This window comes from Saccopteryx bilineata, chromosome 1, assembly GCF_036850765.1.
Source record: "Saccopteryx bilineata isolate mSacBil1 chromosome 1, mSacBil1_pri_phased_curated, whole genome shotgun sequence".
In the NCBI taxonomy this organism is placed as follows: domain Eukaryota; kingdom Metazoa; phylum Chordata; class Mammalia; order Chiroptera; family Emballonuridae; genus Saccopteryx; species Saccopteryx bilineata.
Genome location: NC_089490.1, coordinates 348,060,717 through 348,087,678, shown reverse-complemented (window position 1 = coordinate 348,087,678; position 26,962 = coordinate 348,060,717). Strand labels below are relative to the sequence as shown.

General features: G+C 40.7%; 1 protein-coding gene across 2 annotated transcripts in view; it reads right to left on the bottom strand.

The window, feature by feature from the left end:
• FCHSD2 (FCH and double SH3 domains 2) overlaps positions 1 to 26,962 on the bottom strand; it is a 278,607-nt gene that overhangs the window by 213,700 nt on the left and 37,945 nt on the right. For both annotated transcript variants that reach the window (XM_066250498.1, XM_066250500.1), the window contains exon 3: positions 20,189 to 20,234. In XM_066250498.1, coding sequence (XP_066106595.1) covers positions 20,189 to 20,234 — 46 coding nt within the window. The remainder of the gene's footprint in view (positions 1 to 20,188; positions 20,235 to 26,962) is intronic.

Here is a 26,962-nt window from a genome sequence, read left to right as displayed (position 1 = left end):
CACACATACATGAAATCTATAATACAAGCTGTTGAAAATCTGAAGTCCCTTCAACTGTTTTCACAAATAGCATGATTTCCAGACCCACTACCATCCTTGGTCATCTTCTTTTGGATGCCCTTGAGTTTCCCAATATCTCTTTCAAATTGTGCCCAGAACTAGATTATTTAAGGGAAGGGATGGAAAAAGTAGAGGAGAGAAGACTCGGAGCAAGTTACTTTACTTGTTCATCTGTATAATGAGAATAATAGTTATTCCCCCAAAGGGTTATTAAAAAGCATGTTAGTTAACGCATGTAAGGTGCTTAGAACAAGTGCCTGACATAAAACATCTCATATATGTTGTTTAACCTTTAATGCAGAGAAAGTTAAGAGTCCACAAGATAAACTGAAACTTATAGATTGAGAAACAGAAGTATTTTTTTTAAACCCTAGTTTTGATCAATAGTTGGAGCAGGAGACTGAAACTCAACTAGTAGTACCAGGCAAAGAACAAATGAGTGAAGACATGTGCAGATCAGTGTGTCCTATGGAAAAGGAGGTGGGGAGGGAAGGCACATTAACATACAAAAAGGTTCAAAACCACAGCTCTAGTTTGAATTCTCTCCTCCATGTACTCCCTGTTTTATTCTGGCCTAACACTAAGTTTATTCATATAAATGATATTTAGGAAGGAAAAGAATAAAAGCAGCATAAGTAATAATTTCCTTTCACTCTTTTAAGATGTATGCTACAGAACAGCCAAAGTTTTGAAAAGACAAAACTTACTAGCAAATTTATGTGCCCAAGAATACAAACATTTACTCATAATCAGCATTTTTCTTTTAATAGTTTTTAAATTTTTAAAAACCAAACTGTATCAAGTATTTTTAGGAAAAAAATTAATCTGTTCTTTTCCTCAAATGTCTTTCTTCTTTTTCTTTCTGGTGCATTAGCCGGGAAGCAAGGAGGAAGAACGCCCGCAATTAGCAGACTTCAGGCCCCTCCATTGGGGAGCCCCGGGGTGCCCTGAAGATGCTGCCCACTGGGCATGCGCTGGGGATTTCCCCATGTGGACACCTCTGCAGGACAGAAAGGGGGGGGGGTCCCCTCTGCCAATCCCAGAAAGAACCAGACAATGGAGGAATGGGAAAAGGGTGCATCTGAGGTACGGTAAGGCATAACAGGCAAGGGCAGTTAGCTGAGGTCCTGCCCCATTGGGCAGAAGGGAGGCCTGATCACCCTCCGGAATTGTGATGGTCACCTCCACAGGGTTTAGGAGTGGCGACTTGTCACCTTCCACAGGTGGTGAGAGGTTGTGTGAAAGAGAGCAAGTACGGAGTGAATGAGACAAACAACAGGAGAGGGTTCCAATTCTTTTCCACGGGGCTGAAGCGAGTGTTGTGTCCCAAACTGCGGTTCTGTAGGGTGCCTCCTATGGCTAAGAGGCAGAACTGCATGCCGACGGTTTAGATTAGCCTGCCATAAGCCAAGGGGGTCCTATATCTCTGTGAGGGGAGAGGCCAGAGACGGACAAAGCGAGTGGGGTCCTCTCCAAATTTCTCCTACCTTTCCACAATCCCTTCGTATGGCGTGGCTGTTGTCTGATGAGAGGTATAGGAGGTTCACAGGAAAAACCCACTCCTCTGACCACAATGATCAGAATTTTAAGAAAGGGTTCTCGGGGGATTATGGAGTCACCATGTCCCCAAGGAAATTGAGAACCTTGTATGAACTAAAATGGCCCACATTTAGGGTCGGCTGGCTGGCAGAAGGAAGCCTAGACAGGTCCATTGTACAGAAAATGTGGCAGTTAGTCACTGGAGACCCAGGCTACCCTGACCAGTTTCCTTATATAGACACTTGGCTTCCTCTAGTTTTGCACCCTCCCCCTTGGCTTAGAGGTCAGGCATCCACTGTACTAGTAGCAAAGGCAGGAAAACGTTTCACCCAACCCAAGAAGCTGCTGCCGCCAGTACCAGAAATCTTAGCCTCTAATAAACCAGAAGAAGCAAAAAGCTTGGCCCCACCTCCTTACATACTGGCAAGGCTTAACCCTTCCATACCTGGCCCCTTGCCCAACTCAGACTGCCACAGACTCAGACCCATCATCACCAGGCCTATCAAGCTCCAGTATAAGCTCGCCCAAGCTGGAGCCATCTCCCACTGCCCCATCAGCGCTAGGCCCAAGCTCTCCCCGCTTGACTGGGAGGTTATGTTCAAGGACAGTGCCCAGTGTGCAGATACCTCTGAGAGAAGTGAGAAACACAGTAATAGATGGGGAGGGGCGCTTGGTGGAACAGCAAGTGCTAGTATATCAGCCTTTTACCACCACTGATCTCAATTGGAAGCACCATACTCCCTCTTATACAGAAAAGCCTCAGGCCTTGACAGATCTCATGCAATTCATATTTCAAACTCACAAACCTATGTGGGCGGATTGCCATCAGTTACTTCTCGCTCTGTTCAACACAGAAGAAAGGTGCCGAGTAATCCAAGCGGTGACTAAGTGGCTAGAGGACAATGCTCCTGAGAAACATCAGAACCCCTGGAAGTATACACAGGCCTAGTTGCCAGAAGATCCTAAGTGGGACTCAAATGATAAGGAGGGCCTGCAGCGGCTCAAGAAACACAGGGAGGCCCTCCTTCAAGGTTTATGAAAGGGAGGCCAGAGAGCTACTAACATCAACAAAGTGGCCGAGACTTTGCAAAGAAAAAAGACTCAAAACAATGCCTAGGCAATGTAAATATGTGCCGCCAAGGTCAACCCTCCCCAGTACAAGCAAGTGAGAATCTGCAGCTGCAAGACGGAAAAGTGGGGGCAAGGAGCCCAGGGCTAGAGGCCTCATGTTGAACTGAGCGTTTTATTAGCTCCCCCCGCAATGTCCAGCACATCTTAGCCCTGGTAGACACAGAATACATCCTAGGGGTGAACATGCTGGCTGGCCTGGCTGTGAGTACCACCCAGGGAAAATTCTGGTTGTGGGTATGAGTAGTGAAGACAGGGGACTACTGAGAGCTGAACAGCTGCACGCTGCTGTCCTGGACAGTACTGAGCTGATTGATCGGTTGACAGTGGAACTAGGACAATACCACTACGTAGTGGACTTGGTAATGCTTTCTTTTCTATTGACATTGATACTGCTGTCAAGAGCAGTTTGCCTTCATGTGGGAAGGCAATAGACATTTCAAGTATTATCACAGAGATATTTGCATAGCCCTACTCTGTCATGGCCTGGTGGCCCAATATTTGGCCACATGGAACCAGCCTGAGACAGTATGATTGTTTCATTACATTGACAACATGACACAAACCTCTGATTCTCTTGCAAATCTCAAAACGGCAGCCCAAGTTCTTCAAGAGGCCCTAACGGTCATAAGGTAAGCTGTGAATTTGGACAAGGTCCAAGGATCTGGGTTACTTTGCCAAGTTTTTAGGTGTTGTGTGGTTAGGTAAGACAAAGGCTATGCCTGAGGGAGTAATTAATAAAATTCAAGCCTACCCCCTGACTGGAGACTGTAAAACAGGTGCAGACCTATTCCCCCCTTGGGTTGCCATGGGGTAGAGAAGGTTACAGAAGCTGCTAGGAAAATATTTCTACACCCCTCTCCTAGTGACTCTGGCCAAGGAAGTCAGCCTGTGCTGCCCAGCTTGCCATCAGAACAATATAAAACAAGGGCCTCCAGTGGCCCCGAGTATCCAGTCTTATGGGGCAGCCCCCTCTGAGGACATGCAGGTAGATTTCACCAAGATGCCCAAAAGCCAAGGCTGCCAGTACTTGCTGGTGCTAGTATGCACCTACTCAGAATAGGTAGAAGCAGACCCTACCCAGACTGAAAAGGCCAGAGAAGTAACAAAGGCATTGCTCAGAGAAGTCATTCCAAGGTTTAGACTGCCACTTTGGATATGCCCGGACAACGGCTCTGCCTTTGTGGCTAAAGTAGTACAAGAGATGGCTCAAGTCTTAGGCATCACCTGGAAGCTTCATGCAGCATACTGCCCTCAGAGCTCAGGGAAGATGGAATGCATGACTAGAACTTTAAAGCTGGGGCTTAACAAGTTATATCCAGAAACAGGTCTTAAATAGGTACAAGCCCTACCTTCAATATTGTTTAAAACCCAGTGCAACCCATCCAAAAACACCAGATATTCACCATATAGGGTATTATACAATAGCCCCCCCCCCATTATACAGCTTTCCAGGGAGCTAGGAGGGACAGAGCTATACAGGCAGTCAGAGGCTCTAAGTAGAGTGGCCACAACCATTTCCAACCAGGTGTTAGAAAGGGCTCTGATCAGTCTGCTTGTTCCTGTTCATCCTTTTCCCCCAGGCCAGGAGATCAAGTGTAGGTCAAGGATTGAAATCCAGCTCCCCTCTGGCCCAAGGGGAAGGGACCCTAACCCGTAATCCTGACCACTCCTGCAGCTGCCAAGGTAGAAGCCATACCCACCTGGACTCACCACAGCCAGCTTAAGCCTGCAGCCCCTACAGAGACACCTTGTGGACAACACAGATGGACCCCACTGTTGGACGAATGAGTTGTATTTTCTGTTTTTTTTCTCACTCTTATTGTTAAGGATGGCTGTGCTCAAGTGGTGATGCTCTCACACGATACAGCTAATTGCCCTTCTTGCTTGGTAAGGGGCTTGGTTATGCTAATGTGTGTTGGGGGAGGGCTTTCATGCCAAAAGTTTTAAAAGGAGGCCATTTTGGAGAGAGGGACCACGTTCATGTAGAGAGGAAGAGCCCACGTTGTAACAGGACCAGGAGGCCACATGGAGGAGGCAGCCAAAATGGTGGAATGGTGAAGAGGAAGCCAGTTTGTGCAGGAGAAGGAGATGGGGAACAGAGACGAATAAGGCTGGTGGGGTCTTTGATTTTAGGAAAACCGGAAAGATTCTCCTGGTTGTGGAACAGGAGAACATGTGAGTGGGTTCTGTGCCCTGTGTGTTTGTTTTTTACTCGTTGGCCAGTATAAGTCTAGAATAAAGGAAAATGATCCACCAGTTTTTGGCTTTACTGTTTCTTTACAATCTGTCTGAATTAAATGCGAACCTACACGGGCCAGGCAGCTGTGATGATGGCTGTAGCTACTAGCCATACACCCGCCAATCCTTGTAAGCTGACACTGAAGATGATGACATGCCCTGCTCCAGCCACAAACCAGGAGCTGACTGGTCAACGTGCCACTGAGGCCTGAGGAACCTCGTTGAGGGCTCCTTATAATTGGACTATGGGGAGGGAGGGAAATCAGGGTAGAGGACTGTGAATTATGCGTCCATGTCACCAAAGAAGGCCAGAGTTTCCACCACTCTGATATTCTACAGTTTCTACGAGTGTGAAAGAACTCAAAAAGGATCCTGTACATATAATCAGACCCAATATTCAGTATGTGACCCAGGAAATAACCAGCCCTGGATCTGTTATAACCCTACAGCCCCCCACCCTCACCACAATAGTGTTTGAAGTAAAAGTAGCAATAGTGCTGGTAGGGAAAATAGACAGATAGACCAACAACAGCTCAAACCAGGGTCAAGGGAAACCCCGATCAGGTTATACTAAGGTTTGATGCATGTGCAGCTATAAGTCACTCAGCCAGAGGGTGTAGGTCTTTCAGCTAGAAGAAAAGCTATATAGCAAAAGAAAAAGCTCATTTTTACTTACCACTACCAAGCTCTCCCTCAGAGTTGGGATAAAAAAAAAAAAGTGAGACTCCAGTATGAAAGAGACTTCTGGAATCTCACAGGGGGGGATGAGGAAAGAAGGACTCGAAGGGCTGACTGAGTTAGTTTGAAAAAGTAACAAACCCAGCTGTGAAGCCCTTTATCAGCTCCCTGAAAAAATTTGCAACACAGGCAAGAAAAATATATATTTATTGATTTGAGAGAGAGAGAGAAACATCAATCTGTTGTTCCACTTACTTATGCATTCATTGGTTGATTCCTGTATGTGCCCTGACCAAGGAAGGAACCTGCAACCTTGGCATACGGGAAGGAAGCTCTAACTAACGAAGCTACCCAGTCAGGGCTCACCAAATGTATTTCTAACCATTATTGCAAACTGAGGTACACAAAAATAAAATGATTTTCAAAAATAAGTATCAACACGAACACAGAAAATAACCCTGAATTTTCTCTAAAAATAATTCTTATTGTTCTATGACAAGACTGGCAGAACAGAAAGCTCCAAGCATATAGCCCACCATTCCTAATAAGTTTACCAATGCTTCTTTAATAGCAATGTCCAGAAAGCTAACTGCACAAAGCTAAATTAAGTTACATTTTAAACTTCTACACAGATGAAATTTACCATAAAAGAACCTCAACACATACAAAGAACACTAAGTTGTTGGGTAGTATACCCAACTCTTTATAAATTTATTCCTTAAAATAATGAAAATAGAAAAAACTTTCAAGTACAACAGTGTGATACCACAGGCTCTGTGACAGGGTGTCAGTGTTTGCTCCGTGTTTGTCCTTAGGCAAGGAGCCGCCCCTAAAGTCCACAATCTTTTCCTGCTCCTTCTCTCCAGCCACAGTAACCTTTTATATCCTTCATTCACTAGCAGCATTCTGCCAAAGGCTACAGGAAGTATATTAATACACAGAACTTGCCTTTAGCGATTTCAGCTGGAGTACTGCAAATGATTTTACCAACACCTCAGTGGTTAGCTACAGTCAAAAGTCAGGGTTGATTTTACCCTAACATTTAATGTTGTTTAGTGACTTATATGGCTTCTGTACTTTCAAAGAATAGATATGCAACATATCTGTTATTTCTGGAGAATTACAAAATGAATTTCACAAACTATGTTTAAAAATAAACATTAATACTTTGTAAAAAAATTGAAAGTACCAAGCAACTTGAAAAAGTTCAGGGCCCAAATACCTTCAAGTATAAATATTAGGTTATGCAATATTATTTTCTTTCTTTCTTTTAACATTCCCCTAAAAATGTATTACAAGTTTACTCTGCATGTGCTTGAGGTACTATTTATCAAATTGCTGTCATATGATCAATCCCACTTGAATTCTTCTCCTTTATAATATTTTCCTCTTGGGATGGTTCATCTGTGTGCTCTCTGAATTTCTAAAATAATGCTCGCCTGACCTGTGGTGGCACAGTGGATAAAGCGTTGACCTGGAAATGCTGAGGTCGCCGATTCGAAACCCTGGGCTTGCCTGGTCAAGGCACATATGGGAGTTGATGCTTCCAGCTCCTCCCTCCCCCCTTCTCTTTCTGTCTCCTCTCTCTCTCTCTCTCTCTCTCTCTCTGTCTCTCCCTCTCCTCTCTAAAATGAATAAATAAATTAAAAAAATTAAAATAATGCTCAACATTTTGACCAACCAATCCTTTGTATAGAGGATGACAACATACACTACTGGCAAAAATTCTATAAAGGTCATTTTCCCCAACTGACTATACTGCCATCAGAGGCTCATTATTATTATTGTTGTTGTTGTTGTTGTTGATTTGAGGCAGGGGAGGAGAGAGATGAGAAGCATCAACTCATAGTTGTTTCACTTTAGTTGTTTACTGATTGCTTCTCTTATGTGCCTAGACCTGCGGACAGGGCGGTGCTTAGGGGAGCAGTGACCCCTTGCTCAAGCCAGTGACCTTCAGCTTCAAGCTAGCTATCTTTGGGCTCAAGCCAGCAGCCTGGGGATCACATCAACAATCCTGCAGCTTAAGTCAGCGACCCCACACTCAAGCCAGCAACCTGGGGGTTTAGAACCAGAGACCTCAGTATTCCAGGTCAATGCTTTATCCACTGTGCCACCACCAGTCAGTAAATACCATCAGTGACTTTGAAGAGAAAGAACTTAATACATTTAATTTAAAAACAACACATAACCATAAAATATAAACTCTTAGAGTGCTAGGGCTTTTTCTTTCTTTTTGGGCACTGCTATAGTCATCGTACCTAGAAGAGTGCTCAATAAATATATTCTCAACAAATGAAAACTGGTCTCTCTTAAAATAAACTTCTAAATTTAAAATAGTACTTTATAAACAAAATTAAATGTAGTAAATCTTTCCAGAGCATAGATTCCCATTCATCTTATGATCTAAAGTAAGAAAACATCAACATTCACAAGACTGAGCTCCTGACAGAGATAACTCACCAGACAAAAGCATTAAAAAGGAACCAAAACACAGCCACCATATTTTTGAAGACAATTTTTAAATTGATAAAACTGACAGAGGAAGTAAAAAGTTCAAAGCAGTTGCTCACATAAATTGTGATTCCATCCTTTTGAAGTATTTGAATAGTTATGACTATTTAGATGATGTACCAATGACAAATAATAGCCAAACCTATGGAACTTCACCCAAAAAGAAAGCTTAATAATATTGTCATTACCAAATATTAGTAGACAGTTGGTAACAAAAATGTTTTACATACCTCCAATTTAACAACTAGCAGACTCTCTAAAGTCCCATAAAAATGACAAACATTCCCATTTTCAGTTGATTTTAAAATATATATAAAAATAGCCCTGGCCAGTTGGTTCAGTGGTAGACCATCAGAGCAGTGTGTGGATGTCCTGGGTTCGATTCCCAGTCAGGGGACACAGGAGAGGTGATCTTCTGCTTCTCTCCCACACCCTCTCCTCCTCTCCATTCTCTCTCTCTCCTCCTACCACAGCCATGGCTCGACTGATTTGAGTACATCGTCCCCAGGTGCTGAGGATGGCTCAGTGGTGACTCTACCTCAGAGGCTAAAAATAGTTCAGTTGCAAGCATGGCCCCAGATGGGCAGAGCATCAGCCCCAGACAGGGGTTGCCAGGTGGATCCCAGTCAGGGCGCATGCGGTAGTCTGTCTCTCTGTCTCTCTGCCTCTCTGCCTCCCTGCCCCTCACTTAATAAAAATAAATAAATAAATAAAGTCACAAAATATTTAAACTGTATACATATTCATAGAAAAAAGGTTATATGATAAAACATTAACTAATTCATAAAAAAACTATAGTTTCAAGAATGGGGGTACAGATAATACTTTCTATCTGATTTCCAAAACTTTCTATAAACAATCTTTCAGGTTTTATTACATCCATATGAAAAAAAGTGTACAGCTCTATAAAATCACAACAGAGACTTGAAATATTCTGTCTGTTCTTCACATAACTTTATTAACTTATAGTGAAATAATAAACATATGCATATGTACACACAAAATAATATATAAAACCTTCTTAGGAAATTACTGCAGGAAATATCTGCCCCCCCCAAAAAAAAACCACAAGGGAAACTAATTAAGAAAAAAAATAGGACCCAAGAATCGATGCATCCAACACAAGAAAGCAGTAAATATTCAAATAAGAGCTATACAGCAAACACAGATGAAACCTAGATTTAAACAAGAGGCCACAAGCTTAAAAAAAGAGGTCTCCAACAAAACAGAGATTTTCATAAACTTGAAATCTTTCCAGTATTTAAAATATTGGAAAACCAGAACCTGGCCAGTTGGCTCAGCGGTAGAGCATCGGCCCGGAGTGTAGAAGTCCCAAGTTCAATTCCCAGCCAGGACACACAGGAGAAGTACCAATCTGTTTCTCCACCCTTCCCCCTCTCCTTTCTCTCTATCTCTCTCTTCCCCTCCCGCAGCCAAGGCTCCACTGGAGCAAAGTTGGCCTGGTCACTGAGGATGGCTCCATGGCCTCCTCCTCAGTGGCTAGAATGGCTCCAATTGCTGCGGAGCAACGCCCCCTGGTGGGCATGCCGGGTGGATCCCAGTTAGGCACACATGGGAGTCTATCTGTCTCCCCCAGCCCCTCACGCCCGCTTCTCACTATGGAAAAAAATACTATAAATTAAATAAATAAATAATAAAATAAAATATTAGAAAACCAGAGAAAAACTAAAGAAACACAGAATAAATAGAGATGTTCATAGTTTGTAAGTCTCAATATTATCAAGATGTTAATTCTCCCCAAACTGACTTTAAGATTCAAAGCAATCCCGCCTGACCAGGCAGTAGCACAGTGGATGGAGCATCTGAGTGGGACATGGAGGACCAAGGTTTGAAACCCCGAGGTCACTGAGCACAGGGTCGCTGGCTTGAGCATGGGATGATCAACATGACCCCATGGTCGCTGGCTTGAGCCACTGGCTTGAGCTTAAAGGTCACTGGCTAGAAGCTCAAGGTCACTGGCTTGAACCCAAGGTTGCTGGCTTGAACAAGGGGTCACTGGCTCAGCTGTACACCCGCTCCCCCATCAAGCTTCATAAGAGAAAGCAATCAGTGACCAACTACGGAGCCTCAATGAAGAATTGATGTTTCTCATCTCTCTCCCTTCCTGTCTGTCTGTCCCTCTTTCTGCCTCTCTAAAAAAAAAAAAAGATTCAAAGTAATCCCATTCAAAACCCCAACCTGCATGCTGGAGAAATTAACAAAATGATTCTAAAATGTATAAGCAAATATAAAGGGGCAAAAATAATGTAGGCTCTTATACTACCAGGTATCAGGACGTATTATAGATTTATAGTAATTAAAACAGTACAGCAATGGCAAAAAGATTTCATAAAATTAATGAAATAACGTCTGATATAGACTTACACATATATACTGCTCACAAAAATTAAGGGATATTTCAAAATGAATATGAAACTATAAAATATCTCCTAATTTTTGTGAGTAGTATAGTTACACAAAATACCATTTTAACACAGTGTGTGGGGTGGGGAGATACTTTTCAATATATGGTACTGCCTGTACTGGACATCTATACTTAAAATGAAATCTTGACCCCAGTGTCACATCATACACAAGAGTTTACTTCAGACAGGTCATGGAACTAAATGTAAAAGATTAAACAATAAAAATTCCAGAACATCACATAACATCTTAGGTAGCAATATATCCTTGAGTAAGTCATAAAGAAACATTGACTCTAAAAGAAAATAAATTTGATTTCATTAAAGTTAATAACTTGTTTTCATCAAAAAGAAACTAATAAATAAAAAGCAAGTCACAAAACATGACATGTCTTCATGAGATCGAAGAGATATCTATTAATACATACGGGGTTGACAAAAGTTTACAGTTCTACTATAAATAAATAATATAATAAAAAATAATAATGCAAGAATAAACTAAACTGTTTTGTAAACTCACAACTGTAAACCTACTTTTGCTACCCCATAGATCTAACAAAGGATTCAAACCCAGAATACGTAAATACTATAAATCATTAGGAAAAAGACCAGCAAGAGACTTTTAACAGGTTCTTCATTAAACAAAACACCCAAATGTCCAATATTAAAAGCTTCTCCACTTCATTAGTCATCTGGAAAATGCTAATCAAACCCACAATTCTTTCACCCAATATAAATTAGAAAGACTAAAATGAAAACACAGATAAACCAAGGTTTTAAAGCAACAACTATCATTTGCTGCTGGTAGTAACTTAAACACTCACTTTAAAAAATCATTGCATAATATCTTCCAAAGCTGAACACATACCCTGTGGCATAGCAAATCCTCTCCTTAGTTCTATACTCAACAGACAAAATTCATAGTCACCAAAAGACACATACAAGAATGTTCACAGCAGCACTATTCATAATAATTTCAGTTACAATAATGCTATAATTAGAAGGACAAACAATGGTAAGTATTTGTGAGGATGTGGAAGAACTAGAATCTTCATAGATTGCAGGTGAGAAAGCAAAATTGTATAGCCAATTTGAAAAACATTTTGGCTATTTCTTAAAAAGTTAAACATAAATTTACCCAATGACCTAGTAATTCCAATCCTAGGTATACACTCAAGAATATAAAAAAAACACATGTCCAAATAAAGAGTAATTAATGAATGTCTAATGCAGCATTACATATAATAGCTATACCTGAAAACAATCCAACTATCCATCAATTAGTGAATGAATAAAACATAATGTATATCCAGAAGCAGATTAAGGTTGGTTGAGGCCCCAAGTGCAGAAAAAAATATTGGGCCCCTTAAAAAAGAGAGAGAGACAGGGAAAATAAAAATACATATTAACCATATTTTAAAATAAATAAAAGATATTATATACTATTAATGTTAAAATTGCACGTATGAAACCAAACTTGATGTCATTAGAAAAAAGTGTAAAGTTGGGGTTTTGCAGGGCCCTTCAGAAGTCGGGGCCCAGGGCATGCACCTGGTACGCTCACCGTTAAATCCGCCTCTGTATATATCCCTGCCATGAAATACTACTCCCCAATAAAAAGGAATAAAATACTAGTACAAAAAACATGTAGGACTTCAAAAATATTTGCTAAGTGAAAGAAACCAGACAAGACTATATACCATAAGAATACATTTTTATGACATATTCTAAAAACTTATAGATATAAAACTGATGGTTGCCTCAGGCAACAAAGATTGACTGCAAACATGTACTGTACATGAAACGAAACTCACTGGGTTAATGGAAATGTTCTGTGACTGAAATGTGCTGATGGCTGCATAACTATGAATTTACTAAAAATCATTTCATTATACATTAAAATAAATAAATCGTTAATGTTACACATATTATGCCTCAAAAAAGTATTTTTCAAAAGTAACCAGTGCCAGATCAGGGTGGTGGCGCAGTGGATAGAGCATTGACCTGGGACGCTGAGGACCCAGGTTCAAAATCTCGGGGTCCCTGGCTTGAGTGTGGGATCACAGACATGACCGCATGGTTCACTGACTTGAAGCCCAAGGTCATTGGCTTAAGCAAGGGGTCACTGGCTTGCCTGAGGCTCCCCACCCCCATCATGTCACCTATGAGAAAGTAATCAATGAACAACTAAAGTGCCGCAACTACAAGTTGATACTTCTCATCTGTTTCCCTTCCTGTCTGAGGTCTCTCTCTCTTTAAAAAAAATAAATAAATAAATAAATAGGCCCTGGCCGGTTGGCTCGGCGGTGGAGCGTCGGCCTGGCGTGCGGGGGACTCGGGTTCGATTCCTGGCCAGGGCACATAGGAGAGGCGCCCATTTGCTTCTCCACCCCCCCCCCCTTCCTCTCTGTCTCTCTCTTCCCCTCCAGCAGCCAAGGCTCCATTGGAGCGGAGATGGCCCGGGCGCTGGGGATGGCTCCTTGGCCTCTGCCCCGGGCGCTGGAGTGGCTCTGGTCGAGGCAGAGCTACGCCCCGGAGGGGCAGAGCATCACCCCCTGGTGGGCAGAGCGTCGCCCCTGGTGGGCATGCCGGGTGGATCCTGGTTGGGCACATGCGGGAGTCTGTCTGACTGTCTATCCCCGTTTCCAGCTTCGGAAAAATGCAATAAATAAATAAATAAATAACCATCAAGGGATAGCTAGTGGGAGCTATATAGGAAACAAGCTGGGTAATGGCTAATAAGAATTCACTGCTCTAATTCCTTCTACTTCAAATGGGCTTGAAATTTTTTAATTATAAAAAGTTTAAAAAAACACACCCAACTTTTAAAAATCAGCAAAAGATTTGAACAAACAGTTTACCAAAGAATATGGACAGGTAGTAAATAAGAACTGGAAGAAATGAAATTGATGCTTATCATCATTAGCTTTTAGATAAACACATATTAAAACCACAATGAATACCACTACGAATCTATTACAATATCTAAAATGGAAGACTATTATCCAGTCTTGGGGAGGATACGAAACAACTGGTACTCTCAGTTATATACTGCTGGTAGGAAGGTAAAATGGTACAACCTCCTTGGAAAATAATTTGGAAGTTACTTAAGAAGTTAAAAATGAACCAGCCAGTCTACTCCTATGTGTTTACTCAAGAGAAATGAAACCATCTGTCCACACACAGCTGTTCATAGCAGCTTTATTTATAAAAATCAAAAAATAGAAACAACTCAAATGTCCATCAACAGGTGAATAAACTGTGCTATATCCATACAATGGAATACTATATACTTGGTAATAAAAAGAACTAGACAACATAAATTGCAAAATAATTATGCTGCATGAAAAAAAACACAGACAAAACAGAGTCCATACTGAATGATTCCATTATATAGAATTAAATTAAAATTCTGAAAAATGTGGCCCTGACCAGTTGACTTAGCGGTAGGGCGTCAGCTCAGCGTGTAGAGAAGTCCCAGGTTTGATTCCAGGTCAGGGCACAAAGAACAAGCAACCATCTACTTCTCCACCTCTACCTCCCACCTCTCTCTCTCTTCTCCCCTGCCCTCCCCCCAGCCATGACTCAAATGAGCAAGTTGGCTCTCGGTGCTGAGGATGGCTCCATGGCCTTGCTAAAATAGCTCAGCTGCTGAGCAATAGAACAGCGGCCCCAGATAGGCAACACATCAGCCCCAGACGGGGGTTGCCAGGTGGTGGATCCTGGTCGGGTGCATGCGAGAATCTGTCTCTCCACTTCCCTGCCTGTCACGTGATTTAAAAAAAATTCTGAAAAATGCAAACTAATTGATAATGATGAAAGTAGATGAGGGATTTTCTGAGGATGAAGAAGAAAAGGGAATCAAGGAGGGGTGAGTGGAAGAAAGGGATTATAAATGGGATCTGAGAAAACTTTCAGAGGTTACAGATATGATGTGTTCATTACCTTGACTGTGATGATAGTTTCACAAGTATATGCAAGTCAAAACTTACAAATGTGTAAGTTGTACAGTTTACCATATATCAAACATATCTCAATACGGTTGCTTGTGAAAGGTCAGTATAGTGTACACTTGTGTGAGAGTGAAGGTACTAATGGCTTTGGAACAAGATGGACTTCTGGGACAGTGTTAATGTTCTGTTTCTCGATCCAGGTACTAACTGTACACTTATGATCTGTATACTTTCCTGTATGCATGCTTTGTGTCAATTTTTTTTTTTTTTTTTTTGTATTTTTCTGAAGTTGGAAATGGGGAGGCAGTCAGACAGATTCCCGCATGCGCCCGACCGGGATCCACCCAGCATGCCCACCAGGGGGCGATGCTCTGCCCATCTGGGGCATCGCTCTGTTGTAACCAGAGCCATTCTAGCGCCTGAGGCAGAGGCCATAGACCCATCCTCAGCGCCCAGACCAACTTTGCTCCAATGGAGCCTTGGCTGCAGGGACAGCCAAGAGAGAGAGACAGAGAGGAAGGAGAGGGGGAGGGGTGGAGAAGCAGATGGGTGCTTCTCCTGTGTGCCCTGGCCAGGAATCAAACCCGGGACTCCTGCACGCCAGGCCGATGCTCTACCACTGAGCCAACCGGCCAGGGCTTGTGTCAATTTTTAAAAGCCTTTTTAATAAAAGAAAACAAGATACAACTACACAGCCAATAAAAAAATCACTCAATTTTAGAGACTACCAAGTGTCTATAAAGATACAAAGTAACTGGACCTCACATACACTGTTGCTGAAAGTATAAACTACAATAGTACAACCATTTTGGAAAACTGGCTATATCAACTAAAGTGGAAGACAGATAATATCTAAGTATATATACCCAATGGCCCAGCAGTTCTTCTGGTATATGCCTAACATACATCCATATGTTCATCAAAAGACATGGATAAAACTTTTGCTTAGAAGCATTAGTCAAAATCATCTACAACTGAAAACAACTCAGATCTTAATCAGCAGTAAACTAGAAAAGCAAACTGGGCATAGTCATTCAGTGGATACTATCATATAGTAATGAAAAAGAATGAACTACTCCTACATGCAACATGTAAGAAGCTCAAAAAATATATGCTGAATAAAATAAAATCAGATACAGAAGAATACAGATTACATGATACCCTTCAATTTAAATTCAAAAATAGTGAGAAAGCCAAAGGTAACAACTATTCTGATAAAAGTCAGTGTACTGCTTACTACTGGAAGGTATGAATAATGATTGCTTCTGGGGTCAGGGCAATGCTCTTTATCTTAATCTGGGTACTTGACTTAAACAGAGTTACTTGACTCTGTTTGCTTTATAAAAATTTATCAAACAGTATACTCAAGATTTGTCCATCTTATTGTTTCATATATATGTTATACTTCAATTTAAAAATTTTCAACTCTATACTGAGCCAGAAAAGGAAAAAAAAAGAATTTAAATAGTGCAGTTGTCCTCTCTGACCACACCTTATCACCAACAAGGGTATGTCCTCAGGGAATGCAAATAAGCCAGACATATTCAGTGCACACTGATTATGCATTCTTTCTGATCCACAGAAAGAACGTATCAATTATTTTAGTGGTTTCTCTATTATTGACAAGAAGTAAAAACACTTTTGCCAACCAAAGAGAAGGGTAGAGATAGCTTTGTCTACATCCTCAAGAAATAAACTGAAAAATTAATTTTAAAAACACTGAAGAGTAAGAACTACTAAGAAAAATCATCTAAAAAGCAAAAGTGACAAACAAGAGCCATCAAAGTGGCTCTCCATAAATGTGTTCTACTGTCCCAAGCATAGAGACACTGGAACATTTTTAATTAATTTCTAAATGCAATTATTCTATGTAATATTGAAATATACATTGTTTGGTATCTTGCAGTTCATAGACATTATTATATACAATAAAAGTACATAAGCAAAATCAGGTATAATCAATTTAATGGACACTTAAAGAAATTTTTCAAAAGTAAATCTGACTGCTCTGTAAAATGTAATTCCATTGTACTGTGTACACAGAACACACAAATACACATATCTGTACATATATAACTATACATATATAAATATGTAAATGTATTTAATAGAACAAGAGGCAAAAGCCTAAATTTAGCATTTAGAGTTAGAAAAGCAACAAAGGCATTAAAATAGTAGTAAATTATATTGAAAAGAGTAGGATGGAAAAAAATGCCTTAGGAAGCTAATTTCTCATTTATTATAAAAAGTAATCAAGCAACGTTTAGAGCTGATAAATCAAGAATTGGTTATAAGCCTATTATTCAAAGATATAAAAATGATCAAGAGAACAAAAATAAGCAACACTTCTAATCTTTTCTTTGAGGAAGGAGACAGGAGGGGGGCAGAGGACTACTACTTTTCATAGAATTCAATGTACTATCACATAATTTTAATTATTAACCTGTCTTATTTAATTAAAACTTTAAATCATGTTCCAGAATATATCATATAAATATTTTCATTTTATAATAAACTTTAAAAGCAGATCATATATTGCCTGATCAGGTGGTGGCGCAGTGGTTGGAGTGTTGGCCTGGGACACTGAGGACGCAGTTAGAAACCCCAATATCATCAGGTTGAGCTCAGGGTCACCAGCTTGAGTATGGGATCATAGACATGACCCCATGTTGCTGACTTGAGCCCAACGGTCGCTGGTTTGAGCAAGGGGTCACTGGCTTGGCTGCAGCCCCTCCACCCCCATCAAGGCACAGATGAGAAAGCAATCAACGAACAACTAAGGTGCCACAACTATGAGTTGATGCTTCTCATTTCTCTCCTTCCTATCCTTCTGTCCCCCTCTGTTTTTCTCTCTCTCTCAAAAAGACAAACAAACAGCAGATCATATATTTTTATCTTTATGAAAACATATTTGTATTGGCTATAATAACTATCCCAATTTCACAGGTATATTTTATTTTTATTAAGTGAGAGAAAGGGAGACAGTATGCACCCAACCAGGATCCTTACCCAGCAAACCTGTCTGGGGCTGATGCTCAAATCAACCAAGCTACTTTCAGCACTTGAGGCTGAGGCTCCAACAAGCTATCCTCAGCGCCTGGGGCCAACACTTGAACCAATCGATAGGAGGAGAAGAGGGAGAGAAGAGGGAGATGGAGGGGGAAAGAAGCAGATGGTGGTTTCTCCTGTGTGTCCTGACTGGAAATTGAACCTGGGATGTCCATACACCAGACCAATGCTCTATCCACTGAGCGAACTGACCAGGTCCTCAAGTTTATTGAAAGGATAACATACGTAAAATAATTAGCAAAGCACCTGTTATAATGTAAGGATTCAATAAATGTCAGCTATCATTATTAGTAATTATTATATCATACATATATGCATAGAGTAAAGGTTCAACACAAATATTAGAACTGGTGTTATTCATTATACAAAGCACCTAATATATAAATATAATAAATATTCAATCACTAAAGACTAAATTAATTAGTCTATCTAGATTTCAAGGAACATGTAATTCTCTTCCAAGACAATCAAATAAAATTCAGACAGACAACTACCTGGTTAACTACAAAGAAATTAAAATCAAATCTTGACAAATTACAAAAAAATCATGTCCCAATTTCATTATTTATAGTAAGAATATTAATAGCAGCAGTGGCAATAGTGGTTACCATGTAAAGCATTTCCTGGATGCTAATTTTTCATTCTAATATTCTCCTGTATTTTTAAATTTTGTTATAAATACTACTTTTCTAATTTTTGTGGGGCAGTGATCAATTTTAGAATTCTCCACATAGAAAGTACAGTGGTCCCTCGTCTACTGAGGGGGTTAGGTTCCAGAACTCACCGCAATAGGTGAAAATATGCTAAGTAGTGACCTTATATTTATTTTATTATTTATATATATTTTAAGGCTTTATTTTGATTTAGTAATTTTTTAATATGTTTTAATTAATATTTTTATATTATTTTCTAGGCTAGAAAATGCTTATTTTACTGCAAAAATAATTAAAATAATAAATATATAAAAATATCTATATACCACAAAATCCGCAATATAGCAAAAAACCCACGATGCAAAATTAGATATATACAATTTAAAAATCTGTGATACAGGCCCTGGCCGGTTGGCTCAGCGGCAGAGCGTCGGCCTGGCGTGCAGGAGTCCCGGGTTTGATTCCTGGCCAGGGCACACAGGAGAGGTGCCCATTTGCTTCTCTACTCCTCCCCCTCTCCTTCCTCTCTGTCTCTCTCTTCCCATTCCGCACCCGAGGCTCCATTGGAGCAAAGATGGCCCAGGCACTGAGGATGGCTCCATGGCCTCTGCCTCAGGCGCTAGAGTGGCTCTGGTTGCAACAGAGCAACGTCCCAGATGGGCAGAGCATCGCCCCCTGGTGGGCGTGCCGGGTGGATCCTGGTCGGGCGAATACGGGAATCTGACTGCCTCCCATTTCCAGCTTCGGAAAAATACCAAAAAAAAAAAATTAAAAAAAAAAAATCTGCGATACAGTGAGACATGAATAATGAACTGCAATGTGGTGAGAGATGACTGTAATTTCTTATAAGGGCCAAAATTTCCAAAGTGTGTTAAACTGTTTTTGTACAAGAAAAGTTACTAATTCTTACATATTCATAAAATGATATATCAACATAATTTTTTCTTGGCACATTTAGCTATCTGGGAGCAAATAAGATTCTAGTTAAAATAAAATAAGGAAGTGCTTAAATTTTCTGTTTCATACCATCCACTGAAAGCACATCCTTCCCTATCAACAGAGACCAAATAAGAAATAAATGCTTCATTGAACAAAAATAACAATTAACCTTTCACAAAACTTCAGGGAATGGGATCTATAAGGGAGAATAAATAAATGTATTCGGCCCTGGCCGGCTGGCTCAGCGGTAGAGCATCAGCCTGGCGTGCAGGAGTCCCGGGTTCGATTCCTGGCCAGGGCACACAGGAGAGGCGCCCATCTGCTTCTCCACCCCTCCCCCTCTCCTTCCTCTCTGTCTCTCTCTTCCCCTCCCGCAGCCGAAGCTCCATTGGAGCAAAGATGGCCCGGGCGCTGGGGATGGCTCTGTGGCCTCTACCCCAGGCGCTAGAATGGCTCTGGATGCAACAGAGCGACACACCAGAGGGGCAGAACATCGCCCCCTGGTGGGCATGCCGGGTGGATCCCAGTCGGGTGCATGCGGGAGTCTGTCTGACTGCCTCCCCATTTCCAGCTTCGGAAAAATGAAACAGAAAGAAAAGAAAGAAAAGAAAGAAAGGAAAGAAAGGAAAGAAAGGAAAGAAAGGAAAGAAAGGAAAGAAAGGAAAGAAAGGAAAGAAAGGAAAGAAAGAAAGAAAGAAAGAAAGAAAGAAAGAAAGAAAGAAAGAAACGTATTCAATATTATTTACATTTGTAAATACTTTATAAATATTATCTTTTCCCAAAAGGTTCACAACCTTCTTTGTAGTAAGAACTACCAACATAACTACCCATCCGAAAATTCAAATGGGAGTAAAAGGGAAATCAAAGTGAGATAGCTAGAAATAAGACAAGGAAAACGCAGGAATACCCAGGTTTTTCTTCAACAAACATATTGGCCCTTATACCTTATAAAGAACAGTCTATCTAGAGCACGGACCTCCCTTTCCAAGCTTACCTGTGCGTACTCTCTTTCAATAGCAGCCTTCTTCTGACTGAATGTCCTGAAAACACAAATAAAAATTCATTACCAAAAGCATAACAATAATTTCTTGGAAACTTATCTACATATCCTCAAATATTGCCTGATAAGAGGAAGAGACCATTTTCATTCATCTTATATGCCTTGGATACTGCTGACATCACACTCTGGAGTCTGACAATCTAAATTCAAATCCTAGCTCCACCACTTACTACCTGTATGACTTAGATCAAGTCACTTGAATTCTCTGTGCCTCAGTTCCCTCTTTGGTAAAATGGGGATAGTAACAATACCACCCTGCAGGGATAATTTAAATTTTAGTTAATTAAAATATATAAAAGCTCAAAATAGTGTCTAGTACATAATAAAAGCTATATAAATGTTAGCTACTGTTATCAGAATGGCCAGTGAGTGCATCGTAGGCACTAAAAATATTTATTATATTAACCAATGTAGAGAGATCTATAGAAAACAGTTAAAATAAAATTTTGATCAGCTTCTCAATGTGAAAATATAGTCAAATCATTTACTTCAATCTTTTACAAGAGTTATAAAGCAAAGTACAAGGCTTCTACATGTGGTGGTATGATGGGAGCATCCTTTCATACATACACATTTCACAGATTCTACGGTAAACACTTCACATTTTAATATTATACTGGGATTCACTTTTTAATAATGATTGGTAGTATTTTCTTCTATCTTAACAGTAATGAAATAATAGTGTACCTAACAAACCATAGGTAAGATAGAGTTAATAAAATATGATAATATTGACAATTTATCTTGAATAGTCTAAATTTAATTTTTTTGGGGGGGGACATTAAGAGAGACAGGAGAGGGAGGGAGAGGGTGAGAAGCATAAACTCATAGTTGCGTTCACTTTAGTTGTGCATTGATTGCTTCTTGTCTGTGCCTTGACCAGGGCCGAGCCAGTTCCCCTTGCTCAAGCCAGCGACCTGGGTCTTTCATGCCAGCGACCTTTTGGGCTCAAGCTGGAGAGCTTTGGGATTGTGTGGATGATCCCCCACTCAAGCCACTGACCCCATGCTGAGGAGCCCACACTCAGAGACAGTGACCTCAGGGCTTCGAACTAGGGACTTCAGTGTTCAGTGTCAATGCTTTATCCACTGCACCACTACCAGTTAAGAGTGTATTTATTGATTTTAGAGAGAAAGAGAGGGAGAGATAGACAGAGAGAGAGAGAGATAAACACAGATTTGTTATTCCACTTACTTATGCATTCATTAGTTGATTCCCCTGACTGGGGATCAAAACCACAACTTTGGCTTATCCGGACAACACTCTAACCAACTGAAATACCCAGCCAGGGCAAAGAATCTGAGTTTATAAAGACTTTTCTATAGGTGCCAGACAAGTGCTCTTAAAAGCACTTCATTAAGATGAAGATACCAGTGTAAAAAGTAAAAAATATAGACCCTGGCCAGTTAGCTCAGGATACCCTCACATATGCTATAATATGAATAAACCTTGAGGATAGTATGCTGAGTGAAATAATTTAGTCACAAAAAGACATATATTGTATCATTCCATTTATATGAAGTACTTAGAGTAGTCAAAATCATAAAGACAGAAAGTAGAATGCTGGTTGTCAAGGGCTGGGAGGAGGGGATCAGAGGAGTTATTATTTACTAGACATAGAGTTTCAGTTTTGCAAGATAAAGAGCCCTGGAGATGGATGGTGGTAAAGGGTGCAGAACAATATGAATGTACTTAATACCACTAAACTGTACACTTAAAAATGGTTAAGATAACAAATTTTATATTATGTATTTTTGCCACAATAAAAAAATGAAAGAGTTAAGCAAGAATATTTTCCTTATGGGGTACTGTGCATTATAAAGCATTTAACAGTCCTTTAAAATACAATTAGTCTGCTCTCCTTAAGAGAAAACATATAAACTATATATATTATATGCAAATGTATATACACACACACTGTATATGGGCATTTATATATATTTTACATATATAGATACACATGCATGCGTGTATATGTATATTTTGGGCTATCTCTATATCTATCTATATCAATATATAAATAGTATCTATCTATAGACCAAAATAGTAATGTAAGTTTTCTATGGGTAGTGGCATAGACTTTCACTTTCTTCTGCTTTATGTATTTTCTGATATTTTAGTAAGAATTTGTATTGTGTTTGAAAAAATATAGTCTTTATTTAGTCTTTCTTTCTTTTTTTATTTTATTTAGTGAGAGGAGGGGAGGCAGAGACAGACTCTACATGCACCCGGACCAGGATCCACTGGCAAGCCCACTAGGGGGTGATGCTCTGCCCATCTGGGGCCGTTGTTCCATTGCAACCGGAACCAATTTTTAGAACCTGAGGCAGAGGCCATGGAGCCATCCTCACAGCCCAGGGCCAACTCACTCAAGCCAACTGAGCCATTGCTGCAGGAAGGGAAGAGAGAGAAAGAGAGAGAGAGAGAAAGAGAGAAGGGGGAGCGGTAGAGATGCAGATGGTCACTTCTCCAGTATGCCCTGATTGGGAATTAAACCCAGGACTTCCACATACCAGACAGACACTCTACCACTGAGGCAACCAGCCAGGGCCTAGTCATTATTTCTAAATAAATAAATGAACACATAAGCATATGCACACACTTTTTTACACCCATGTTGTTTTACTAAAATTGGATTTAAGTACTATGGCCATTTTAACAACGTTAATTATTCCAATCTATGAACACAAAATATCTCTCAGTTTACATCTTCTTCAATTTCTATCAACAAGTCTTGTAGTTTTCAGTGTATAGGTCCTTCACTTATTCCTAGGTATTCTATCCTTTTTGTTGCAATTATAAATGGGATTGTTTGCATAACTTCTTTTTCTGATATTTCATTGTTAGTGTATAGGAACACAACATATTTTTGTATATTTTGTATCCTGCAACTTCATTGTATTTTTATTGTTTCTATTATCCCTGGAGTCTTAAGTGGTTTCTATACAGAAGCATGTCATATGCAAATAGTGAGTTTTAGTTCTTCATTCCCCATTTAGGTGCCTTATATTTCATTCTCTAGCCTGACTGCTGACTACAACCTCTAGTACTATGTTGAAAAACAGTGGTGAGAGCGGCATCCTTGTCTTGTTCCCAATTGTAGAGTAAAAGCTTCAGTTCTTCACCACTGAGTATAATATAAGCTAAAAGTCTGTCATATATGGCCTTTACTATGTTGAGGTACTTTCCTTCTATACCCATTTTATTGAGTGTTTTAATCATAAATGGATTAAGTATCCTGTCAAGTGATTTTTATTCATCTATTTATATGATCAAATGATTTTCATCTTTTATTTTGTTAAAGTGGTATATAAATACTGACTGGCATATATTGAACCATTCTGTATCCTTCTAATGCATCCCACTTGATCATGATACATTATCTTAACCACTTTTTTTGGGGAGGGGGGAGAGAGACAGAGACAGAGAGAGGGACAGATAAGGACAGAAAGACAGGAATGGAGAGAGATGAGAAGCATCAATTCTTCATTGCAGCACCTTAGTTGTTCACTGACTGCTTTCTCATATGTGCCTTGACCAGGGGGCTCCAGCAGACCGAGTGACCCCTTGCTCAAGCCAGCAACATTTGGGCTCAAGCCAGTGACAATGGGGTCATATCTATGATCCCATGCTCAAGCCAGATGAGCCTGTGCTCAAGCCAGCAACCTCAGGATTTCAAACCTGGGTCCTCTGCGTCCCAGGCTGACATGCTATCCACTGCACCACTGCCTGGTCTGGTCATGAAGTATTATCTTTTTAATATACTGTTGTATTTTTAGCTAATATTTTGTTTAGGATTCTTACATCTATGCTCATCAGAGATATTAGTCTGTAATTTACTTGTTGTGTGTGTCCTTGCCAGGTTCTGGTATCAGGATAATGTTGGCCTCAATAGATTGTAAAGTATTCCCTCATCTTTAATTTTTTGGAAGAGTTTGAGAAGGATAGGTATTAAATCTTCTTTGAATGTTTGGTAGAATTCACTGGAGAAGCCATCTGATCCTCGACTTATATTTTGTTTTTTGTTTGTATTTTCTTGTGGGAGAGACAGAGAGAGTCAGAGAGAGGGACAGACAGGGACAGACAGACAGGAAGGGAGAGAGATGAGAAACATCAATTCTTCGTTGCGGTTCCTTAGTTGCTGTTCATCAACTGATTTCTCATATGTGCCTTGACCAGGGGGCTGTAGCAGACTGAGTGACCCCTTGCTCGAGCCAGTGACCTTGGGCTCAAGCTAGTGAGCCTTGCTCAAACCAGATGAGCTCATGCTCAAGCTGCCGATCTCGGGGTCTTGAACCTGGGTCCTCCACATCCCAGTCCGACGCTCTATCCACTGCGCCAACGCCTGGTCAGGCGACTTATTTTTTTGGAAGATTTTTTTTATTAATGTTTCATTTTCCTTACTACTGATTGGTTAAATTAGGTTGTCCAATTCTTCATTATTCAGTCTACAAAGGTTATATAGTTCTAAGAACTTGTTCATTTCTTCTGCATTATATTTGGGTAGTATATACCCTTTCACAGTATTCTTATACAATCTTTTATATTTCTGTGCTGTTCACTGTAATTTCTCCTTTTTCATTTCTCATTTTATTTGAATCTTTTTACCTAAAGCAATATACAGACTTAATGCAATCCCCGTCAAAATCCCAATGGCGCCTGACCAGGTGGTGGCGCAATGGATAGTGTCAGACTGGGATGCGGAGGACCCAGGTTCGAGACCCCGAGGTCGCCAGCTTGAGTGCAGGCTCATCTGGTTTGAGGAAAAGCCCACCAGCTTGGGCCCAAGGTCACTGGCTCCAGCAAGGGGTTACTCAGTCTGCTGAAGGCCCGCAGTCAAGGTACATATGAGAAAGCAATCAATGAACAACTAAGGTGTTGCAACGCACAATGAAAAACCAATGATTGATGCTTCTCATCTCTCTCTGTTCCTGTCGATCTGTCCCTCTCTATCCCTCTCTCTGACTCACTCTCTGTCTCTGTAAAATAAATAAATAAATAAATAAATAAGAAATAAGAATAGAGCTACTATATGACTCAGCAATAGCTCTTCTGTATGTATACTCAAAAATTTTGAAAACACTTATTCATAAAGATATACGTACCCCGGCCCTGGCCGGTTGGCTCAGCGGTAGAGCGTCGGCCTAGCGTGTGGAGGACCCGGGTTCGATTCCCGGCCAGGGCACATAGGAGAAGCGCCCATTTGCTTCTCCACCCCTCCGCCGCGCTTTCCTCTCTGTCTCTCTCTTCCCCTCCCGCAGCCAAGGCTCCATTGGAGCAAAGATGGCCCGGGCGCTGGGCATGGCTCTGTGGCCTCTGCCTCAGGCGCTAGAGTGGCTCTGGTCGCAATATGGCGACGCCCAGGATGGGCAGAGCATCGCCCCCTGGGGGGCAGAGCACCGCCCCTGGTGGGCGTGCCGGGTGGATCCCGGTCGGGCGCATGCGGGAGTCTGTCTGACTGTCTCTCCCTGTTTCCAGCTTCAGAAAAATGAAAAAAAAAAAAAAAAAAAAAAAAAAAAAAAAGATATACGTACCCCAATGTTCACTGTTGCATTATTCAAAGTAGCCAAGATCCTTCAACCAATGACTGGGTTAAGAAAATGTGGTACATATATAAAATGAAATACTACTCAGCCATTAAGAAGATGAAACACTGCCACTGTGACAACATTAATGGATCCTGAGAGTATCATGCTAAATGAAGTCAGACAGAAAAGGACAAGAACCATTTGATTTCACTCATATGTAGGATATAAAAGAAAAAGCAACAAGTGAACAAACAAACTCAAAGACACAGACAAGAGTATGGTGGTAACCAGAGGGGAAGAGAAGTAGGAGATAATGATGAGGATAAAGAGGGTCAAAAAAATGGTGATAGAAGGAAACTAGAATTTGGATGATGAGCACACAATGAAATATATAGATGATGTAATATAAAGTTGTATACCTGAAACTTATATAATATTATAAACCAATGTTACCACAGTAAGTTTAATTTTAAAAAGAAAGAATTAAAACTAAAAAGAAAGAATTAAAACTAAACTTAGCCCTGGCCGGTTGGCTCAGTGGTAGAGCATCAGCCTGGCATGTGGAAGTCCCACGTTTGATTCCCGGTCAGGGCACACAGAAGAAGCGCCCATCTGCTTGTCCACCCCTCACCCTCTTCTTCCTCTCTATATCTCTTTCCCTCCAGCAGCCAAGGCTCCACTGGAGCAAAGTTGGCCAGGGTGCTGAGGATGGTTCCATGGCCTCTGCCTCAGGCACTAGAATGGCTCCCGTTGCAAGGGAGCAATGCCCCAGATGGACAGAGCATTGCCCGCTACTGGGCTTGCACGTGGATCTCAGTCGGGCGCATGAGGGAGTCTGTCTGACTGCCTCCCCATGTCTAACTTCGGAAAAAACAAACAAAAAAACTAAACTTAGATATTATTAAAACTAGTGCTACCAAATATGTTATCTCCCCAACCCAATGTAAATACTAAGGAAAAAAGAAACTAATTCAAATGAACTAGCTTACATTTTCACTATTTAAAAAAACAACTAAAAACTTACCTATATTTTAAAGGAGATAGCATTTTAAATATTTTACAGAAAATAAAAGTAGCCCTGGCTGGTTGGCTCAGTGGTAGAGCATCGGCCTGGCATGCAGGAGTCCCGGGTTCGATTCCCAGCCAGGGCACACAGGAGAGGCGCCCATCTGCTTCTCCA